General features: G+C 34.5%; 1 protein-coding gene across 3 annotated transcripts in view; it reads right to left on the bottom strand.

The window, feature by feature from the left end:
* Positions 1 to 3,901: 3,901 nt before the first annotated feature.
* Positions 3,902 to 18,795, bottom strand: part of cpne4a (copine IVa) — a 68,462-nt gene continuing 53,568 nt past the window's right edge. For all 3 annotated transcript variants that reach the window (XM_058747775.1, XM_058747774.1, XM_058747776.1), the window contains 5 exons: positions 18,417 to 18,471; positions 16,634 to 16,685; positions 7,480 to 7,613; positions 7,162 to 7,398; positions 3,902 to 4,633 (listed from right to left, as the gene is read on the bottom strand). In XM_058747775.1, coding sequence (XP_058603758.1) covers positions 4,502 to 4,633; positions 7,162 to 7,398; positions 7,480 to 7,613; positions 16,634 to 16,685; positions 18,417 to 18,471 — 610 coding nt within the window. In that variant the 3' untranslated portion in view covers positions 3,902 to 4,501. The remainder of the gene's footprint in view (positions 4,634 to 7,161; positions 7,399 to 7,479; positions 7,614 to 16,633; positions 16,686 to 18,416; positions 18,472 to 18,795) is intronic.

The following is an 18,795-nucleotide window of genomic DNA, read 5'->3' as shown; positions in this document are numbered from 1 at the left end:
AAGTGGTAATTTATACAAAACAGTAATCTCTCCCGAGGACCAACTCGCTACCACAACTCAATTAGTTTAATTCCACAGGACTCACAGTATGCTAATGGATGCCTCGGTTTTCTTCTTACACTGTTCACCTTATACCATTTTCCTTCTCAATAACATTAAAGGATTAGGTGTAGAAAGTCTGTATGCTTTCAGAGTTTCCAGAGGGCCTATTATCAGACTTTATATATTATATATTAACATATATATTACATATTTTTACTTATTTAACTATTGAAATAAAATTAATACAATTATTAAAATATATATTTTGTATTTGTAAATAAATAAATAAATCCACTGACAAAAATAAACAATTGCTTTAAAGGATTAGGTGTATAAAGTCTGTGTGCTTTCAGGTCGTTTATCAGACTAGATAAATGTGCACTGTTAGGGGTGAGAACATATTTTATAACATAATATTTATATAAATATTTATTTAAACAACTATTTTAAAAATATATATATTGACAAATTAATAAATACTTTTTTATTTATTTACCAAACAGAAGGATGTAATCCATACAGCCAACTAATCAAATTTTGAAAGGTTTCTTTATTCTTTCTTTGCAATTTAAGCAAGGTTTTCCATCTCTCCGAGTCTCATGATTGACAGATGACGGGTGATTCAGATAGACGCAACAGACAGCCGACTGCGAGTGCTGTAACTGGCAGCCATTGCTGTTTAATGAATGTTCCAATGGACTGTGTTCCATTAACACATGCAGCATGAAGCCCTTATTTTACTCAAGTATTCAATATGTATTTTAATCTTAATGAAAGTGAAACAGTCTCCAAGAGCACAAAAAGGAGCTTTAAAGAATCGCAGGACCTTTTTAAGCTCCATGCAGCGGCAGCAGCCCTCCTGATCCTTTGTTCAGTGAAGCTAATCAGCTCCAATCACGCGTCTCTTCCTCCAGACTAGACCTTCATTAGACTAATACCTGTCTTTAGACTATTTATAAACCATTGCCAAAACAAAAGAAATTCTTATAAGTTTTAATCACTTGGGCCAAGACAAGCTTGTTGCTTTATAATTACAAGGCAGATGCAAAATGGGTCATGGTTTAAGATGCTCGCGGTATGTTGATTGGTGAATTCGAGACAAGTACGCACACAGAATTAATTGCTTGAAAACTATCAGCTACATGTCAAATTAGCATTTGATTTCCTGTCCTGAATTCTAATTAGTTGTATGCATCTGTTTATGTTTCATTTAAAATGAGTGGATGAAAAACACCCAAACACCATTTTCTCATAGAACAGTTGTTAGTCACACATTCTGGCCTTTTTTTTTTTCTTTCTTGATGACTAGATTTATATTCTTATTGCAGTTGTACTGAGAAGAAAATGATGCTATTGAACCGGGACATTATTTTCGTTTTATATTCATATTTTTTTCTTTTGCATTATACTTCAAATCGCAGCCTGGGCCGTAGATCTCCATGACAACAACACAATCTGAACCAATCAGTGACAACAGCTCTTGAGAATGCATCGGCCTAATGATGTAGGATCCTGCAGTTGTCCTCAAGTGGCAGATCAATGATGGACCCAATAAAATAGCAATGACCTATGCAGGCTTTTAGGGAGACATGCTCCGGTTGATTGAGAACAAATGAGATAATGAAGTACCACTGAAGCCTTCAGAGACTAATATGCGGATGCGGTTTTGGCACATTTTCCTCACGTTACACTGAATAAATAAATGTGACACGTCAGTCTCCAAAAAGTTTTGGAGATTTAGAGCCATTTGGAGGGCAATGCTTTCACCACCAGGTTATATGGAAACTCTTATTTATGCTTATTTTGTGCAGATGCAGTTGTATCCCATACAGCAAAAAAAAAAAAAAAAAAAACATTAAATGGATTTCAAAATATACCAAAATGACCAAAAACATTTGTTAAAATATTTCCAAATGTATTTACATACTGTAAATATATTGTTTACCAATATTTTCGAAAAATGTAAATAATAATAATAATAATAATATTTTATTTAAAATATAATTTAAAAATTTTGTCCTCCATATATATATATATATATATATATATATATATATATATATATATATAAAGAAAAATGAAGAAAAACTGTTAAAACACATTTTAAATAAATAAAAGAGCCACAAGGAACATACTTTACAATGTTCCATAAAACTGCATATTATAATACATTTAAAAAAATTAAAGCATGATTAAATCAATATAAATCACTGGTAGGCTAATCCACCCACATTTTGTAGCCTGCTGAAATGTAAAAATGTAAGATTGGAAATGTATTTTCTTTTCTTTTAAAATATATTTGGGTATATGTAGGTTGAGACAAAATATTATTTTAAATTTCAAAAATATATATTTCACTCATATGTTTATAACATATATTAAACATATACTTAAAATATATTTTGGCCATTTTTTATTTTTTTTTGTACAGTATATGTAATACTATACATTTATGCTTATGCAGCTTAATTGGTAAGCCTCGAAATTGTTGTAACTGTCTCTTCTTGTTTTTTTTATTCAAAACTACTGTACGGGTCCTTGTCTACATTATTGTTGAAAAAAAGAATAATTAATTAAAAAATAAATGAAAACCTGTGACATTTTCATCAGTAGTTTTGTTGACAAGATTAACACTGCCAAAAACTATAACATAGCTAGTCCATGTGAAATGTGATCAAATGACTCGATGTACATTCCAAGGCTTCAGTGTGAACCAGTAGCTGGTCTTCAGGGGAAAGCTGAAGTGTGTGAAGTCCCTAAGCAGATGTGTGGGAGCGCAGCGGCTCATCAGAGGTTCATGGCAGGTCTGTCAGCCTGCATTATGACAGTTTGAGGACCCGCACACATTGCATTGATGCTTTTTGTGTTTTATGTTTATGAAAAATTGTCCCCTGACATTGCCTATAATGAGCATGTCTAGGGGTTTCAAAAATACATTTCTCAGCTTTGTGAGCCTGAAACTGAAGAACTGCCTACTGCAAAGACAAAATGAAATCTCATTAGAAAGTGTATCACTTGTAAAATATAGGCCAATTTATAAAGTGCTTTTTCAACAGTGTGTAGTAAGTGTTGTTGTTTCCAATATCTTACACACTTGTGCACTAGTTTCAGTTTCTATGGTTGAAACTATAAAGGATATAAAATCATTCATGTGAATATTGTGAAAATTAAAAAAATTATAATTTAAAATAATAATTATTATAAATTACTCAGAATGGTCATTTAAAAATCTGTATTAATTTTTTTAATTCTTTGAAGCAAAACATGAAAGTTTTTATATGCTATATAGATTATATTATGAAAGCCCGTTCGTCTCGCCATTCTGACTTTTTTCCTCAGAATTTTGAAATACAAAAACGCAAAATTCTGACTTTTTTTCTCAGAATTGCATGATATAAACATGTCAGAAAAGCGCGATATACAAAATTTTTCTTGCATGCAAATAAGGATCTCGCAATTCTGAGAAAAAGATTGGTGTTCTAAGAATTGTGAGGCTATATCTCACAGTCTGAGATTTAAACTCGCAATTCTGAGAAAAAAAAGTGAGAATTGTGTTTATTTCTTCTAGCAATTGCAAGTTTGTATAACATAATACTGACTTTACAACTCACAATTTAGAATTTATATCACACAATTCTGAGAAAAATTTCAGAATTTTGAGATGTAAACTCGTAATTTCTTTTTTTATTTTTGTTATTCAGTGGCAGAAACAGGTTTCCATACTATAGACATCGAAAGTCAGTATTTTTTTAATCTCTGCATTTTTGGAGATTGGTGGCATAAAACATCTATTTATTTTATGGACTAACAGTTTGGAAAGTTGGTTGCTTCAAAATCCACACAAAAATTGCATCATTCATAACACAAACTTTATTTTCAAACAATTTGTTACATCACTTAAAACTACCAAAAAATACTTCATTCTAAATTTTAATTTGTGGACTGGTTTCAGAAGAGCAGCTTCACATGAAATCATATTACAGGCCCCAAAAGGAACCGGTAGAAAAACGAGGCTGGGTTATTATTAACATGCAAAATACAATCATGCATCTGGCCCTGCATCTGCAAAAAAGAACAAAAACAATAGAGAAAAAGAAAGCCTAAATGTCCACACATAATCTAATTCAAATAACTATTCATTCTCTAAGATCCAAAATGCTTTACAATGTAAGAACATTACGAAATTTAGCAAAATTTCAATAAACCTTTATAGAAAAGAAAACAACAGATAATCCAACTATTCTTCATCTAATCCCAGTCATCATGCTTACATCAGTAGAACTTTTTGAGTTTTTGCTTTCTTCATGGTTGTAAGTCTGTACATGTACACATGTACATAATAGGAACGGTAGCATTGCAACACCTATGCAAGCCTCACAGGCTACGCATGCACACAAAACAAAGTAGAACAGATTAGGTTTCAAATTCACAGAAACGTGCTAGTTTTTGTAACGGCGCTTCAGTGGCCAAACGTCCTGGAAGACTCATACTCGCTTGGGCACTTGGGCTTGATCCCCTTGCTGTTGTAATAGTCCACCACCTGGTTTGGGACTTCGGCTAAGACACTTTTCGCCAAAGCAGCAGGAGAGGCCTGAGAAAAAGAAGAACAGAAACAAACAGTGAATCAAACATTTGCAGGGCCATTTATCCATTTTGCCATCTGCTCCAGTTTGCCATTCCCGCGCTAATGATGTGTGAAGATACTGTACTTGCTGAAACCCACATGCACTGTGATGAAAAACATCCGGAAACTTGAGCAAAAGTGACTCATGTGACTCAAAGACGCCTCGAGGAGCTGAGAGAAAATCAGAGAAGAGCCACGTCAAACCCCTCCAACCCCTGCTGGCCAATTAGATGCAGGAGAGGAGATTGTCAGATAGAGAGACACGGCTGAGATGGTGGTGTTTGTCAGGGACTATCAATACAGTACATGTCTGGAAGGAAAACAAGTCTTGGCATATTTCCCAGGAGGATCCCAATAGACCGTCACTTTGGCTTATATGGACACTCTGTCACATTTAGTGACATGCCATGTCAAATGTATAGATTCATTCATTATATGTTCTATATGTTGACTGTTGTAATAAATAAATTATTATAAATATGTTTAAGTTGAAGTACTAAAAGCTATATTTAATATATATATACACATATACTATATATTCATATATGTGTGTGTGTGTTTATTTATTATATTGTTTACATTAAAATAAAAATCACAAAACATGCAACAAATTACAAAAAATGTAAACATTTTTCATTCTAATTTTAGTTAAATTTTTTAATTTGTTTCATGTTTTGTGATTTATTTTTTAAATATTCTCTCTCTCTCTGTCTATATATATTAATATTATATATATATATATATATATATATATATATAAAAGCTAATTTAATATATAATAAATATGTATAAAAATTAAAGCTAATAAATAATAATAATAATAAAATAATAGTATATACATACTATTTAGATAACTAAATTCAAAAGAAGTACAAATATCATGGTTTTATTTGTTTGCTGTGACTCACTACCACATATGTTTGATAAAGTACATCTAACAAAATTAATCTGGTAACTATAGTTTTAAGCATATTAAATGTCTGTATTTGCATATTAAAATGAGGATTCTGGCGTGTTCTAACTCAGAGGTCTTGACCTTTGTTTGTGATACAGTAAAAACAGAAAAATTATTAAATATTATTACAATGTAAATTGTACATTTATTATACATTAAACTACAATTTATTCATGTGGTGACAAAGTTGAATTTTCAGCACCATTATTCCAGTCCTCAGTGTCACATGATCCTTCAAAAATCATTCTAATATGCTGATTTGGTGCTCAAGAAATATTTGTTATTATTATCAATATTGAAAACAATTTGTGAAAACTGTGATATTTTTTCCATATTCTTAGAAAGTTCAAAAGAACATTTATTTGAAAGATAATTTTTAAAATAACATTATAAATGTCTTAACTGTCATGTCTGATCAGTTTAACCTTTGCTGAATAAGAGTATTAATTTCTTTAAAAAAATAAAAAAATAAATCTTACAGACCCCAAACTACTGAACTGTAATTTTCAGAAAGTTTCTAAATCACAGAATCAAAAACCTTCCTCAGAAAACCTTTGGGCTCTTTATTAAAAAACACAATCCTTTATAACAGCAAAGATTGTGGGGTTTGTCACACTCTAGTTAACCCACTCGAGAGGTAACGCTTCTCTCTGCATTCTGTGGTTTGTTTTCCACCAGGGACCGGCAGTAGATGTGGTAATTAATGGAGCAGTCAAGCTAAAGGTTATTAGATTGCTGCGAGTCTGGGTGGAAATGTGAGATGGAGAGCGCGGAGGAAAGGGGAGTAATTAACCAGGAGAGATTCTCCTTAGAGGTACTTCAGACATTATAAAGATGCAGGATGAAAAACTCTGCATAGCGATGCATTGATTAAAGGGCATGATCTACAGTTCAGCTGCATATAATCATTTTAACTTTCGATTACAAGTAAAGGGAGCTCAGACGTGGGTTAGTTCTGAGGCTCTGAAACACTAGGCACTTACAACTAAACAGACATGATAAACATATGTTCTGACTTCAACCTTGTTTCTGGCCATAAATTATCATTCAAACAATTCTGAAGGACATCAACACACTGGACCTTTTCTTGACTTCAGCACCCAATGGGTTTTCTTTTTATAAAGCATTAGAGGCAGAAATGTTTTGCTGTGAGAATTATTAGATATGTTACATAATCTAATTTGACATTAAAGCTAGTGTTGAATGCATAAAATGTCAGTAATTGTCAGTAATTTTTTCACTAATTGAAAAAAGCTGAAATAAAATAAAATGTAAATATTAGCTGAAATTTAAAAACTGAAATCAAAATTAGAAAAGTTGAAAAAGTTAACATACTAAAATTACTAAAACCTTAACTGAAATCAAATTAAAGCTAAACGGAAATATGTAAAAAAAATAAAATAAAACAAAAACTAATAAAAATTACAAAATTACATTTATTTCAATTTTTTTTTAAGAAAATCTTTTAAATTTTATCAGGGTGGAAAATTTCAGTATCAAAATATATAAGCACATTTATAATGTAACCGTGTAAACTCACATGTTTGAAGTTACGGAACGGCACAAATTGTACGATGTCACGCAACACTGGTTCCCCTTTAGGCGAACGAAGGATTCCGTCATCACCGTCCAGCATCTCCATGTCAGTGAAATCTGCACTTCCAACTCCCACGATGATGACAGACATGGGCAGGTGAGAGGCGTGGACGATCGCCTCTCTAGTGTCCGCCATATCTGTGATCACTCCGTCCGTCAGGATGAGCAGGATGAAGTATTGCTTCATCGAGGCAAGAAAAGAGAACCTTTAGAACAATAGAAACTTTAGAGATGAAGAGAGATAGAATAGAAACATACTCACCATGGCCTCTTTGGTGTGCATCTCCTCAGAGGCAAAGTTGGCCACTTTCTGGATGATGGGGGCAATGTTTGTGGGACCGTACAACTGGATCTTAGGAAGGCAATTCTGGTAGGCCTCTACTACACCCTGGATACCTGCAACGTTTAACAAGGGTAAGTCAGGAGTTGTGTGAGGTACAGACTACTCATTTATAAAATACCAGGGTAATTTGAACTAAAACTAATAATAATAATAATGGGGAAAAAAGTGGGGGGGGGTGTATTTCATTGTTTGAAATAAAACAAAATAGAAATAAAAAACCTTCTTAAAAACACAACAAATTCCTTGTGTGTTTGCGCACACTTGGCGAATAAAGCTGATTCTGAAAATATAAATAAAACTTCTTAATAATTTCATTTCAGATAGTTGCCAAGGCAACATTTCTAATTTTTGTTTAGTTTAAGTTGAAGAACTAACATAACATAGAAATATTTTAAACTGAAAACTAAAATTTAAAAAACATTGCTTGGAAAAAAAATACATTAACTGAAATAAAATAAAACAAACTTAAATATTTAATTTTAGAGTTATTTATTTTAAGTTTCACTACTTGAAATAAAGTAAACATCGACTGAAATAAAATAAAATTATATATATAATTTAAGACAGTCGCCAAGGCAAAATTTCTCATTTTTATTTCATTTAAATTGAAGTACTAAAGTAACTATAAAAATAAAAAAAAACTTAAACTAAATATATAAATAATTATAAAACAAACTTAAACTTTATTTCAGATGCCAAAACAACATTTCTCATTTTCATTTTAAGTTGAAATACCAAAATAACTAAAACTACCTCAACTAAAATGAAGAATTAAATTATAATAAAAAACTACATGGAAAATTTTAAGAAAGCCTAGTATATCAATGATACTAAAATAACTCTAAAATAATTTTATCTCTTATATTTGATCATTAATTGTATTTATTTTACTCTTCATGGGGTATGTAAACTAACATGCATTACATTTAAAGGTCTGGAATGAGTGTCATTGAAGGCTCAATCTCTGCAATGAAGCATTAATGCTGCTTACTGAGCATGAATCTTAAGGTCAGCCTGTCTCTTTTCACCACGTCTCCAACTGTTTAATTTAATTAACACCTGTGAGCTTGAACACGCACAAACAGAGGCTCAAAGGTGAAAGCATGCCATGCTGTGCGGCAGCAGAATAAAGATTAGAAGACTTTCAAAGTGGAGGTCAATGGATGTAATCGCTTCAGTGGCTTCCCCGCAAAGAGGCATCAAAGATCACGTACACACTGCAAGTTTCAGGAGTGAGTCCCGTAAATTATCCATGTGTGTACGGAACAGCAGTCACTCCCGCATTTGTATCCATAACAACATTTTGGCTTCTTGCAGGAGTGAACAAGAATTTAGCCGTTTGGTATCTGCCATTTTTTGGCTAAAGATTCTTTTTCTCCGTCGATTTTAACTGAACTACCACTGATGATAGACGTGCTGTGTTTTGTTTCAGCTCGGGAGGCTGCTTTAGAGAGCGCCGTCTTGCAGTGTTGCCACGGCCTCATATTTACAAACTTTTAGGCATGTTGTTTGGTCTTAGCTCATAAAGGGCACTTTATGGAGTTAGTAAAGTGGTCTGTTGCAGATATGAGATATAACATTTTTTTTAGTGTTATAAAACAAAGCATTTGGGTGTTTTAGTGTTTTTGTTCTTGTCCTTGTTTGTTGTTTTTCTTTCTGTGAAGATCTGGCAACACTGACACTTTACCGCAGGGCTCGTGAGTGCAACTAGCCCCGGCCGTGAACCTTTTACTCCTTAATTGTGTTCTGTACACACATAATTCACTAAAATACGGGAGTGACAACCACATTCCACAACCGCATTAACTCCCGAAAAATACAGGTAGTGACAACCGCATTTACAGAAATTCTACGCATGGTTACAAATGCGGGAGTGACTGCTGTTCCGTACACACATGGAACAATAATTTACAGGACTCACTCCCGTATTTAAATGCGGTTGTCACTCCTGAAACTTGCAGTGTGTACATGGCCAATGCAGTTGTGGAATACTCCCGTATTTTAGTGAATTATGTGTGTACAGAACGCGATTAAGGAGTAAAAGGTGAACTGACAACCGAATTTAGCTGTAGTGTGTACGTGACAAAGAGACCCTCTGGACCCTATTGTGTTATTTTACTTTATATTATGATATTTACTCAGTATGGTATTATCTTACTTCAAATATGATGTATGTTCAAGAATGTAATCCATATATTGATCAATATGCTGAATTATTCCAATACTGGATGCCTTAATACACATTGTGAGTCTTAAAGAGCCATCCATTAGGCAGTACTGGTATGTTCCATTGGAGTGTACCAGTGAACTTAAATAACCCAACTGGGTGATTTCCAGAATATGACAAGAACAGGTAAACAAGTTTGATGTATGTCTCATGGGCTCACTTCCAACCAATAGGAGGCTGTAAAATAAAACTTTTTTTTTAAAAAGGCGGATCTGGCCAAATTCCACCATTAGAAAATGAACCAGGTGGGCTAGTAATAAATTGTGGCAAACCAGACAGGCATAGCCGATTAAAAACCGGAACTACCCATTTTGGGTAGAAAGATGGGTATAAAATGGATGCCCAGACAGACAGAGATTTCAGATGCGGTGACCGTTATCTCGGCTTTGTTACTTTGTTTAATAAAGTCTTATTTTGACATCTGGAACTCTGCTTTTCGAGCTTCATTAATCACATTGAAGAAATCTATCATTGCTGGCTCCGAGACACAACAACGCTAATAGACTTTTCAACTCTGACACACATACTGCACTGTCTCTTTAAAGGATAAGTCATGCTGATGACATTAAAAGGCTTGAATTAACCTACTGTTGACATCCTTTTGTTATAGCACCTTCTAAGTCTTCTTCATGCATCGACAGTCACATTTGGCCAATTCACACTGCTGCTGTGAGAATGTCTCACCACCATGTGACGTGCGTGTGCCCTTGTGTCTGACTGTGATGTTAGCACTATGAACGAAAATCCATCACCCTCCGCAAATAGAAAGCTGTAAATGTTGTTAGATGTGATATCACATTGGGATTTCCACCTAGGATTCATTGACATGTGAACCGTCCCACAAACCACACATACTCGCAGAGCGAAGTGTCAGTAATCAGCTAAATGAGCTCTTTTCCTTTCCACCCCATCTCTAATTACAGTCTAGAGTAATTGCATTGGCCAACAAAATTCTACTCAAGGCACTAGAGTTTTGTGCTTGTGTAAAAGTTCTGATGTGTTACAGCCAAAGGAGGTCTATCTACATTTACATTTAATCATTTTGCAGACACTTTTATCCAAAGGGAACACATAAAGCAATTCATCTTGAAGAGGCAATCAGACAGAGGAAGTGTTCGTAACACCAAGTCTCAGGCATTGTTCAAATAAGTACAAGCTAGCAAGGGAAGGAATAAATAAAGAGAAAGAGAAAGTTTTTTTTAAGTTTAGGATGAAGTCAAGTAGTGTCAAAAGAGATGAGTTTTCAGATGTTGCTAGAAGATTGACAGGGACAGCATTCCGGATAGGGGTGGGAAGATCATTCCACCAGCCAGGAATGGTGAACGAGAATGTTCTGGAGAGTGATTTTGAGCCTCTCTGTGATGGTACCACGAGGCGTCGCTCACTAACAGATCTCAGACTTCTGGAGGGGATGTAGATTCGTATCTGGAGAAAAATATCTGTTGCAATACTCATTCATCTCAAAGGTGATGCAATTCTCATTCATCTAGCATGTGACCCTCAGAAGTCTTCGACATGCTTGCTCATGGAAATTCTTGTGGCCTTGGAAATCAGAAATATCATATTTATTAAGCGACCAAGTGGGAAACTCGGAAATTCTAGATGATACCTGAGTTGAAAGGGTGAAACATTATTTCATTATCTCTGCTAAATTTCAATATTACTGAGCTTATAGACAACTGTAAAGAAAATTATGTTTGCTTTACGTACGATTTTTTTGTTGTTGTTGTTAGATACCATGGAAAAATAAGTGCTAGAAATTGAATTAAATACACTAAATTTAAATGTTTAGTGTTTAAAAGTTTAATTTCTTTAAAAAACATGTAAAGAACAAAAATGTATTCAATAAAATTCTTATTGATTAAAATCTTTATTTCAATAAGGATGCACTAAATTGAAAAAAAAAATTAAAGTATAAACATTTGTAATGTTTCATAACAAAATAGTTCTATTATAAATAAACATTTCTATATAAATAAACATTTTTATTTCAAATAAATGCTGTTCTCTGAACTTTTTATTCATCAAATATTCCTGAACAAAATGTATTACACTTTCCACAAAATTATAGTTAATTTTAAGCAGCACAACTGTTTTAACTGTCATAAAAATAAGAAATTTTTCTTGAGCAGCAAATCAGCATATTAGAAAGATTTCTGAAGGATTGTGTGCCACTAAGACTGGAATAATTTGTCATATAGGAATAATAAATAACATTTTAAAATATATTAAAACAGAAAGCATTATTTTAAATTGTAAATGTATTTCACAATATTGTTTTTGCTATATTTTGTATCAAATAAATGAAGCCTTGATAAGCATAAGAGACTGTTTTTCAAAACCATTAAAAATTGTACTGATCCCAAATCATTAAATGCTTTTAAATGCTAGTGGAGATGCATATATCATTTATACAGTAATAAAAATTATAGAAAACTATTATTTTTCCAACTTGAATGTGTGACATATAATTATGAATAATGATTTGTGATTCATGTGTTCCTTAGAAAAAGTTTTTGCCCAAATTCAAGGCTACTTCTGAAAGGCCATGATGGGCAATGTTTGGTATGGCATCAGAATGGTTTAGTCATGACCTCTTCCAGCAGGGTAGTGCTAACTGCTAACCTCTTGACTGTGGCAAGATGTTTGCACCCCACTGCTCAAAGGTTTACAGATGAGCAAAACTTTTAAAATGAATGACTTTGGATGAGTGAGAAGACTATAAATTGGCTTCTTTCATGGAAAGCAAACAACCATGCTCTCCAGATGCCTCGCCAAAGCTTGTCTGTGTAGCAAATCAGCTCAAAAAGGGAACTGTATATAAATAATTACAATTAATTATGATTAATTCCAATTATTTATATCGACTGACAGTAATAACTGTAGCAGAATTAAATTGCCATCAACTGATCTGTTCGTCCAGCGAACATTCAATGTAAGTTCATACCAACTCTAAGAAAGGATATTTTCGTGGCCACAGAAAATACTTTCCAAAGTATTAATGCATTAGAGCATGTAGTAAGGATCAAAAATCGTAAAGGGACGTTAATTTGCAAGGCAGAACCAGAAACTCATGTAGTCTGTGCACACAACTTTTATTAACTAAACGCTAACACACATAGCTAATCTAAACAAACAAACAAACAAACATACATACACTCACGCGTATATACAAAAGTGGAGCTAAAGTGGATGAATGAAGCCATTAGAGAAAACAAAGAATGCAGTTATGGAAAGAGTCAGTTAACCACCTGAGTAAAACCATCAGTGCCGTTTATAATGGGGTCTATAACTTATACTAAAATATATCAACCAAAAATAACAAAATAACTAAAATATAATAAAATACCTAACTACTATTGTTATAAATTGCAACAAAATTAAAATAGAAATATAAACTTTTGAACTGCGGGTTTCGTCTGGTCAGAGGAGAACTGGCCCCCCGACTGATCCTGGTTTCTCCCAAGGTTTTTTTTTCTCCATTCTGTCACAGAGGGAGTTTTGGTTTCTTGCCGCTGTTGCCTCTGGCTTGCTCAGTTGGGGACACTTAATTTCTAGCGATTATCGCCGATTTGATTGCACAGATACTATTTAAACTAAACTGAGCTAGATAATGACATCTCTGAATTCAATAATTAAATGCCTTTAACTGAAAATTGAAAATTGAGTGTTTAATCTTATCATTATACATTACTGACACTCTATCCTCCAATTTGATATTGTTAAGTGCTTTGACACAATCTGTATTGTAAAAGCGCTATATAAATAAAGGTGACTTGACTTGACTTGACTAAACCTCTGTTTCGTTTAGTTAAATGTACAATACTTGCATTGCCTTGGTTGTTGACCGAGTGTCCGGATGCAGTCTCGGAAGAAAGTTCTGATGGTTTGAAGGTTTGGTAGTGTTGGAGTTCTTCAAGTTCTTCCGGGTTTGAAGGGTGATGAACTCCAAAAGATGTTATTCTGGCTTGGTGGTATTTGGGAGTTTCTTCCCAGGTAGAAAGTGAAAAAAAGGCTAAGAAAGAGATCTGCTGAGGTCCGAGGAGTTGAATGGAAAGTCAAGGCCGCAAGGCCTGGCGCAAAACTTAAGGGTCCAGAAGAGTTCTAGCTCACATCCTCATCTTCTCAGAATCTAAAAGAACCGCAGACTGGAGGGGCATCACTGATGTGAGAGCTTTATCTGCTATACAGGTGCTATGGAGTCCTGAACTTTTGGAGGGAAAGTTTTACGACTCTTTGTCTCTGAACATGGTAATTTGCATAGGTAATTCGCCTGGGGTTAATGCACAAGCTACTAAAGATTCTTAGAACACTAATATGTTGCATAGGTATCAACATGTAATATTCACTCTCAATTAGATCATCTGAAGACGAATTGATAGAGACCAAACATGGTATGAGTGAGGTGATCTTAACTAGTGATCTATCGTAAGCATGCATAAGACAGTATACAATACACAAGAACATATACAAGAACAGTAATAATATACACAATGACCTGAAGATATGTGTGTTCATTCAAAGAAAGGTTTTTCTATGAATTAATCAGAGAAGAGTCCATTTTTATGGCATAATGTCTTTCCTATAGGAAAAAGGTAGTGAGAGTTGCTCTGCCTGCATTCCTTTGAGCAATAAAACTAGTGTTATCTGATGGGTTACCATGGAACCAGAGGCCTGTTCTGCCTTTCTTAGGTGTTAGACGCATTTTGGGGAAGGGTCCACAGACCCTCATAGTTGGCCCTTTGGTTGGTTGAGGGGGCATAAGAGATTATTTGTTAAATATAACCAGTGTTGGGTTAGTTACTCAAAGAATGTAATATATTACTCATTACTAGTTACTCCTTTCAAAGGTAATATTGTTACTTTACTTATTACTTTATGGCAACAGTAATTAGTTACACTACTAGTTACATTACTTTTTTTTCACGCCCCACAGAAGTTGTATCTGTGTATCTTCCAGATCAAATTCTTCTAGAATGTTACTAACAACATATTTCTGCCTCATCATTTGACCGAAATCCACATCGGATCGCAGTCAGAAGTTATTACAAACACACAATATTGATTGATAGTGGCATTCAAGTAGAAGTGTTGTATTAATCTCATTAATTGCCATGTGTAGCTTGAAGTAATTTTTCTGTTACCCATATGCGATTAAATTTCGTTATGTATTTTATCAAATCACATGAGTTTGTAAGAAACGGTTTAATTTTCCAAAAATATTTTAAATTATATTATATTAATATAATGTACCACATGCCGATAATGCAATATTTCTATCTGCTTTTCCATATTCCAAGCTTGTCTGCTGCACTGGGGACATCACATGCATGTGCAATTATTTGATTGTTAGATTTTAAATCAGCGGGGTTGAGGCATCAAAAGTAACTAAGTAACTAAGCTGTTTTATGGAAAGTAACTGTAATATTATTACTGAAATCTTATTAGTAATTAGTTACACTACTAGTTACTGCAAAAAGTAATATTATTACAGTAACTAATTACTAGTAACTAGTTACTGCCCAACACTGAATATAACAAATAGATGTGTGTCTGATCGGTCCAAAAGCTACATCTACAACGGGTTGTCAATATTTAGAAAGTAAAAATTACTGTACTTATAATTGCACACCAATGAGGTTCACACTATTCAAGCGTACTGTGTGTCTCGGTGGAACCGCAAAACTGTCATGCTGGATTTTCCAGACAATACCAGGGTGGAAAGGTGCGCTCTCTGCTCGGGGTAGATTGGCTGGCATGTGTCCTGGTGGGGCTGCAAGCCATTTGCTATTCCTGGAAGAGACAGGCCTGGCTGCTTGATCAAAAGCTGAGTGGTCTGTGCCCATTCTGGGCGCCACCCTGTTGTGTCTGCGCTGATAGAGGTGGAACAGAAATAGCAAGGGAAATCAAGTGACACCAATACACTGGAGCGATGATCAATTTATCCTGCTCATGGCTAAAGACAGGGATGATGGGAAAGCTAAGCACCAAACACAAACTGAGAGCAAACTAAATACAAAATCCAATCATTTGCAACTTCTGACTTGACTTCCAAGCCAACGCCATCCCAAAGAGAGTTGGGTTACTTTTGAATGCATAGATGGCTTGGCAGAGGCTTTCTCATAACAACAGAATTATCATTTATATTACTTTACTTTCCCATCTGTTTCTGTATTTCAAGCATTCGTTGTTCTTATATTTTCATCTTTACTCTCTGATTGCAGCCACCCTTTTAGGAGACACGAGTTTCAAAGTTTAAACAGGTTGTGATGATGCAAGCCTACCAAGAGATTACGAACTAAAAATAATCATTTGCAGCACAGGGTGGTTAGATAAAAAGCAGAGTGGTAACAAATTGTAATAAAATATGTAAACCTACAAAATTTAACAATGTCCTTAAACTCTGTACAAGAAGTTCTGATCTAATGCAAGGTGCCATTATCATTTCACCAAGCCTTAAAACATCGTTTTTTGTGCTGACAGTCATTTCTACCTGCTGTCATAGACCAGAAAGACTAATTACTGGGGAAGGGGAGAGTGTGACAACAACGTCATCCAGGCCTCCCTCCTTTAGACATTCCCCTCAGGCCGTATATTTAATAGCAGCATTAAACATTAATGTGTCCACCTTTGTCAATAGCGTAGCTCTGTAATTCAGCTATGCATATATTGATCTCCTTTGTGTGGGGGACTGTTTGACTTTGCCAATGTTATGTTGAGGATTTAAGTAGTTCAGTCCCAGTGGGCAAAGGTTGCATGGGGAAGTTAATGAATCTGCACTGAAAGGATCATTTAAGATATATGGTCTGGAATAGATAAAATGTTGGGATAAATGCTTCATCATACCTGCACATTCTGGGTTGTCCTCGTTGAAGTTTACTGCAAAGTCATGTGAAACCTGAAGTAAAAAGAAAGAAAAAAGAAACATAACCTTCTTAGGCTATTTGTGGCAAGAATAAATACTCTTTGAGAATAATTCATGCCATATACAGTATTATACAATTGATAATTCTTTGAATTTGATCAGCTGAGCAGCTTTCCAAGAGTTTTGATATATAGCCCAACGGCAGGGACGCTTCACTAGCTACATTTTCATCCAAAGTTGCAAATTTGCACTGTTTCCATCCAATGAGTCGAGAGAACAGAATTGTCACTTCCTGATAAACTGCTACTAAATATCACTAAGAAAAGTAGGAGAAGCAAGTTATCCTGTCCCATCGTGCAAAATCACATGACTTTTTTTGATGTAGAGGAATTTATTTGGTAAATCTGTTTCTATCGCCCATTATTTGCATTAACTCTTTTTCGCACAAGTTAAAAACCACCTCAAGTGAGCGTAAACACTTTTTTGTGAATTAAGAGGGTTTTTTTTTTTTAATTCGGCATTTCCATCAATCGTTTCTGATGCTATACTTAAAAATGCTCATAAAAACAGGGTGATGAAAACATAGCTGCTGTCTGGTCAGGATTACACCGGTAGGTGGCGACAAATCACAGCTTTTATAAGTCATCAATCACTCAAACTATTCAAAAACACCATTTCATTCAGGAGCAAAACATGTGACTGGCTTTATGAGTCATTGAATTATTCACTCAACCAGTTTGTTCAAAATGATGAGTCATTTGGGTTTGAATCAACACGTGATGGGAAGTCTAAATTAATTTCCGCAAAGTGATTCTTTTGGACTGTTCCCTTCAGTGAACTAGTTCAAAAACACGGTTCACCAGTTCTTTTTACAACAACGCATAATTCTGACATCCTGACATCACTCAAACACATTATTAAAGTCATATGTAGACACATTTATCTACTCATTTATATTATATTCATTGTCATATTCAATCTTAACTGGTACTGTTGACTCAAGAACTGCTGTGATCGGTTTAGTGTAATGTTGACTCCAGAACTGTTGCAAGAATCATTTGTGCAAAATAATTCATTGCAAAAATCAATTATCAAAAGCAGATATTATGGTATTATGACCACATTACTCCCTTTTGAGTCAGAAATTACTCAACATCCTGTTAACTGAACTCTTGTTTAATCTCACAGTCATGCTGTCTTGATTATAACTGGTCAGCTGCTGCATTCTGTAGTTAAATTGCATAATTGTTCCAGGCACCTGATTTCTACATAGCTGTGCTACAGTAGTTTCATATTTCAGCCATATTTGCTGTCTCTATCTTCTCACATAATAAATAAATCAAACTTAAATCAATATTTAATATACATTTATTTACTTATTTATGTGAAGTCAGTAGTCTTGAAATAAGCAGGATAAAGTACATTCAGGGGGAATCAAGACCCTTCACTTCACGCTGTAAATAAACACATGATTTTCAATACTATTTGTTTGAGTACTTTAAAGAGATTTAAAAAATAAATCTGGAATGAAGACTACATCCAGATATTCAATCTATCTAGTCAAAACTGTTAAAGCCTAAGATGACTACAAAATACTCTCAGCTCAACACAAAGGCACATTATCTGTCGGAGGGAAATTAACCTGCTGATATTAGTTCATACATTACTCCAGCGGTAGCATAATTAGAAGCATCGTTCACTATTCTTCCCATTAATGCAAAAATTCCATTGCACCCCCGTCACTATAAATGATAAAGAAGTTACCTTGAAGTCTGGAGGTATTCGAGCACCGAAGCCAAACGCTGGGAACATTTTGTCACTGCATGGAAACGAAAGCAGACAGGAGATTAGAGCTGGCAGGAATTGAGGATCTTGGGGATTACTTACCAAATTTCTCATCATGCTTTCCTGTCTCAGTGGCCCCTCATCACTGCTCATTTGTAATAGACAAAGATTTGCATAATTGTTATTGTTAGTGCCTGCCAAATCAGCAAGTGCTGTGATTTCAAATTTCATCCCAACCAAACGTTCTGATGGATGTGCATTCATCTTCTTGTGGAGTAATGCCGGAACTCGACATGGTGCTGGAAATGAGCTTTTGAATGACCTTTCAGAGAGCTGAAATAACAGCTCATCTACAGTG

Source organism: Onychostoma macrolepis, chromosome 16, assembly GCF_012432095.1.
Source record: "Onychostoma macrolepis isolate SWU-2019 chromosome 16, ASM1243209v1, whole genome shotgun sequence".
NCBI classification, from domain to species: Eukaryota; Metazoa; Chordata; class Actinopteri; order Cypriniformes; family Cyprinidae; genus Onychostoma; species Onychostoma macrolepis.
Note: the sequence above shows the minus strand (reverse complement) of the source record. Positions and strands in the feature narration are given on the sequence as shown.